Source organism: Tupaia chinensis, unplaced genomic scaffold (genome assembly GCF_000334495.1).
Source record: "Tupaia chinensis unplaced genomic scaffold, TupChi_1.0 Scaffold146584_1, whole genome shotgun sequence".
Lineage (NCBI taxonomy): Eukaryota > Metazoa > Chordata > Mammalia > Scandentia > Tupaiidae > Tupaia > Tupaia belangeri.
Genome location: NW_006206439.1, coordinates 161,530 through 166,717, shown reverse-complemented (window position 1 = coordinate 166,717; position 5,188 = coordinate 161,530). Strand labels below are relative to the sequence as shown.

Genomic DNA, 5,188 nt, shown 5'->3' with positions numbered 1-5,188 from the left:
CCCCGCCCGGAGGCGCCCGGGCGGGACCCCGCGGGCTCGTGGCGGGGAAGTGCCCGGGGGGGCTGGAGGGCTGGGCGGCTTGGCGCGCTGTCACGGCACCGAGTGACAGCACCCGACGGATGAGCTCGGGTAAGGCAGAAATCACCGACGAGTGGGTGTGCGCACGTGCAGAACCGGTGACCTGGAACCGGGTGACCGCTTGAAACTTGTTTTTGAACCGAAATAGCCACGATGCCCAAATGAACTTTGCTCCCTCCCCTCCCCGTGACGGGCCTAGGTTGGCACCAGCGTGCTCGGGTCTGCACGCCCAGAACTGCGGGGCACGAGAGATCCGTGCAGCCCAGGGCCCAGCACACGGGCCAGCAGCGTCCAAGTTGCTCTCAATCTGGGCTGGGGTGCCCAGGGGTGCCCAGGACCTCCTCCTTAAAAGTGCTTGGGCCATCAACCTGAAACCGGTCAGGCAGGTTGGCCTCCACCGGTCCCTGGCGGGGTGGTCCTGTGGGACTCTAGACCTCAGTTTCCCCATCTGTCCAGGAAAGGAGTTGTTTGCCCTTGCCCGGTAGGTTTAGGACACATGATGTGTTGTGTCCTTGGGTCACAGTGATGGCCTTTGGGCCACAGGCCTCACCTGGTCTCTCACAACCTGTGGACATGGCCCCAGAGGTGTTGCCAACTCTTCCTCCATGCCTGCCCCTCTAAGACCTTCTCAGGCCTCCTAGCCTGAGTAGATGAGTAGATGCTCACAGGTGAGCTCACCTGTGAGCATCTACCTCCAGCGGGTGCCCATGGATGCGGCTGTGGGAGGAGCAAAGATGTGAGATTGTGTATTTCTGCTCAGCCTCGGCTTCTTTGTTCTACTGCATCTCTTTCTTTTTTTAAGAATTATTTCACTTTATTTATTTATTTACGTTTGACCAGAGAGGGAGAGAGAGAACGTGAGAAAGCAAGTTGCCAGGTCCGGGACTCAAACTGCAGTCAGCCATGTGGGGAGTCCAGTGCCCTTAACTACCATGCCACCTGCCGGTCCCCTACATCTTTATTAGATCTCCAGATGAGAGGCCTGTTACCATGACACACCCAACTTGCCAGGAGGTCTCTAGACCAGACCGCTCGCGTCCCTAGAGTGCTGGGCCCCAGCTGGTGATGTGTGGACCGTCGGTGTCGAAGCTGAGGGGAGCTCTGCACCCACTCAGACAGATTCCTTCCAGGTGAAAGTGGTTGCTGTGGATGCAGAGTGGAACGTCTTCTACGAGGACAGTGTGCATTTTGACAGAGACCTTCCGGAATTCGGGTATGTACCTGGGAACATGTGTACATGGGTGTGTCGGGGCGGGGTGCTCTTTCTCCAGTGTTTTACAGTCACAGACCACGCTGTTCTAGACACCCCATGCTGTCGGGGTGATGGTCCTCATAGACGTCTCAGCCATCTTTCTTCTGTACTGAGAATGCTCCTCCCCACATTTCTTCCCAATTAGTTCATTCATTCTTACATCGATCTGTGTCCGTTGAGGTCTCCTTTGTGCCGGGCTCCTGGGTAGGAGATTTGATGGTGGATCCAAAAGCCACATAACAAAAATGCCACAGACCTGCTGGTCTCTTCACTGTGCCGTTTTATTAAAAGGTGTAATGCTGGGTCAGCAGGTGATGGGGTGGTTAAGGTAACTGGATCTCACATGACTGGCTGCACAGTTCAAATCCCAGACCCAGCAGCTTGAAAATCATGCCTGACAGGTGCACACGCATGTCCCAAAATCCTGAAAGGAGAATGGAGGAGAAGGGACTGTGGCATGGGCATCCCCATAGGGGGTGATTTCTCACTTTCCCTTTCTCTCTTTCTTTTTGTCTCTCTTCAGAAAACGCACATGCCTTGGGACCAGCAGTTAGTGTAATGGCTATGTCGCTGGACTCCCATGTAGTCGACCGTGGTTCGAGTCCCGGACCCGGTGGCTTAAACTCACGCCGGGTGCATGTGCGTGCATGTCCAAGATCCCGAGAGGAGAATGGAGAAGGGATTGCGGCATGGCCATCCTCCCTGGGGGGTGATTTCTCTCCTTCTGTCTCTCTGTCTCTCTCTGTCTGTCTGGCGAACGCACGCGCCCTATAGCAAAAAAAAAAAAAGAAAAGAAAATGCACATGCCTTATAGCAAAACTGAAAAAAAAAAAGGTGTAATTCTGTGCGTTTTGGTAAAGGCAGATCTGTGCCTGGAGAAAGCACCACCACACTGAGGATACAGAGGCCCCAGGGATTCCTCGGGCTCTTTATTCTCTTCCTCCTTCCAAATGGGCAGAGACAACCGCTGCTCTGCCTCTTTTTTTAAAAAGAGGTGCTTGCTATAGGACACATGTGCTTGCCAGAGAGACAGAGAGTGAGAAATCACCCCTTCGGGGGATGACCATGCCACGTCCTTTCTCCAGTCTCCTCTTGGGATTTTGGACATGCACGCACACAGGCCCGGCGTGAGTTTCAAGGAGCCAAGTCTGGGACTCGAACTGCGGTTGACTATGTGAGAGTCCAGTGATGTAACCATTATGCCGTCTGCTGGTCCTACCGCTGCTCTGCGTCTTTCCTCGGATGAATTGGCAACTCCTGGTTTGCTTGGGGTATGTAACATGCACTCTGTGTAGCGTCCTTCACTCAGCAAAGTCGTTTGAGACTGACCCGTGTTTGTGTGTGCGTCCGTAGTTGGTATTTTTGGTTGCTCTGTAGAACTTCACGAAGTACCCGTTTGTCTGCTTCGGGACTCCTGGGCTGACTCCAGCGTGTCAGTGCACAGAAGGCTGCTGGGAGCTTTTGTGAACAAATCTGTCTGTGGGCTCGCACTTTTATTTCTCTTGACCAGATGCTTGGGAATAAAATAGCCGAATCTCAGAATTATCTGAAAGTCTCTTGGTATGAATTCTGAACCTGGATTCTTTATATTTTTTTGTTCAATGCACAGTTGAAAGAGTTGAATTTCATCAAAGCAGTTCTTTGCGTGAGCGTCTTATGGGGTGAGGAAGGCGGGGAGAGGGTTCCAGGTTACCTTCCAGGGCATGTAGATTAGGACTGTCTTGCTGTAGCTAAGAACTTCTTGCAAACCTAGCCCTTCAGTAGCTATCCCTCCCCCACCACTCCAAACCCATTGGGTTTCTGATGGCTTTTTTTCCCCCTTTAATTGCCAGAGAGCATATGAACTCACCAAAGAGAGAGACAGAGAGAGAGAGAGAGAGAGAGAAGGAAAAAGCACCCCTCCATGGGGTGTGGTCATGCTGCAATCCCTTCTCCATTTCTCCATCCTGTCAGGATTTGGGGACCCATGTCCCCAGTGGGGATGGCCGCGCCGCAATCCCTTCTCCTCCATTCTCTTTTCGGGATCTTGGGCACGCACGCACACGCGCCCAGCGTGAGTTTAAGCCACCGGGTCCAGGACTCGAACTGCGGTCGACTACGTGGGAGTCCAGTGACGTAGCCATTACTGCTGGTCCCTAAGAGGCTTATTTAGAAGGTGCTTTCTGAGAATCGCTACCTCTGGGCGATTTGCTCGCCTTCTCCCGTCTTCCCATCTGAGTAGCACTGTCAATCTACAGTTCCCACTTGAGACTGGGGGGGTCGTCCAGCAGCTGGAGGGGCCTGAGGCCCTCTGCCGCCAGCCCCTGCTTTGCCACACTCTGTCATAGGTTGTCTCTTGTTCTTGCAGAACTCGGGGCGGTGTTCACGTGCACCAGGATGGGCTGATGGTCACTTCTCCTGTCCTGATGTGGGTCCAGGTAAGCGTGGGATCCCCTCCTCTGTCCCCAGCCCGTCTCACCAGCAGGTTCAGGGATTTGCTAAGAATCCCAGAGGTGGGAGCACCGGTGCAGGCCAGGTACCTGTGGAGGTAGGGCCCACCTGGGCGCTGGGGCCGGGCTCAGCCTCAGCTGGCATCATCTCCCAGGCTGAGAGGACCCTAGAGGGCTTCTCGCTGGTGTATGACCCAGCACGCCCGCCAGTACCATCTTCCTCCAGCTGCCAAGGGGCATACGTGCTACCCAGAGGGACAGAGAGGGAGAGAGAGAAAACACCCCCTTATAGGAAATGGTCACGCCAAAGTCCTTTTCCTGCTTTCCTTCATCCTGTCAGGATTTGGGGCACGCACACAGTCATGGCCAGTGTGTTTTTCTAAGAGAGATTTTTGCTATAGGGCATGTGTGCTTGCTGGAAGGACAGAGAGACAGAAAGTGAGAAATCATTCTTGGGAGGATGGCCATGCTGCATTCCCTTTTCCATTCTCCTCTCTGGATTTTGGGCATGTGTACACACGTGCCCGATGTGAGTTTTAAGCTGCTAGGTCCAAGATGCAAACTTCAGTTGACTATGTGGGAGTCCAGTGACGTAACCATTACACCGTCTGCTAGTTTCAAGCTCCAACAGCCCTAACCACTAGGCCATTGACTGGCCAGTGCCAGTACCATCTTCAAAATGCCACCAAGCAAGTCCTACCAGGCATTCTACAGTCAGGCCCTGTGGCCTCCCTGTGACCTACCCTGAATTTCAAATACAGCCCTAGGGTCTCAGTGCTCAGCCCCAGCCCCACAGCTCCCCTGGAAAGGGGCACTCAGAATGGCCTGACCAGCCAGGCTCAGATCAGCTCCAGGCCAGGCCTACCTGCTCAGGACCCACAGGAAGGGAAAAAGCTTATGCTCAAATCTGGTGACCACAGGGCCACAGGACCAGGGATGTGGACAACATGGACAGGCATGGTGAGCCAGGGACTATCTCTTAGGCCACAGAGACCAGAGTCCTTAAGACTGGAGGCCAGCTAAAGGCAGTACTTAGTGCATTTGCCTAATATTCTTTTCAGTTCTCCAGTAGCTGTTTAACTAATTCCCTGCAGTAAATTCTTTCTGAGATAACTATCAATAGTATGATTTCTTTTTTATCAGTCTGATCCTGACTCATACTAGAGAACTAGGGTATAAGATAGATTTCAGCCAGACAGGCTGCCTAGGATGTACTTTATTTATTTTTAAAAAAGTTATTTTATTTAACTTTATTTATTTATTTGACCAGAGAGAGAGAGAGAGAGAGAAGGTGGGAAAGTAAGCCACCAGGTCCGGGACTCAAACCTTGTTTGGCCATGTGGGAGTCCAGCACTTTAAACCACCATGCAATGGGGGTGTGTGTGTGTTTTTGTTTGTTTGTTTTGAGTTTTTGCTGTAGGGCATGTGT

At 52.8% G+C, this 5,188-nt stretch overlaps 1 protein-coding gene across 1 annotated transcript in view; it reads left to right on the top strand.

Annotated features, from left to right (window-relative positions):
* The first annotated feature begins 110 nt into the window (after nucleotides 1-110).
* The window catches only part of XYLB (xylulokinase), a 41,580-nt gene continuing 36,502 nt past the window's right edge, over nucleotides 111-5,188 (top strand). The window contains exons 1-3 of the mRNA XM_014584349.2: nucleotides 111-129; nucleotides 1,209-1,291; nucleotides 3,678-3,747. Coding sequence (XP_014439835.2) covers nucleotides 3,715-3,747 — 33 coding nt within the window. The 5' untranslated portion in view covers nucleotides 111-129; nucleotides 1,209-1,291; nucleotides 3,678-3,714. The remainder of the gene's footprint in view (nucleotides 130-1,208; nucleotides 1,292-3,677; nucleotides 3,748-5,188) is intronic.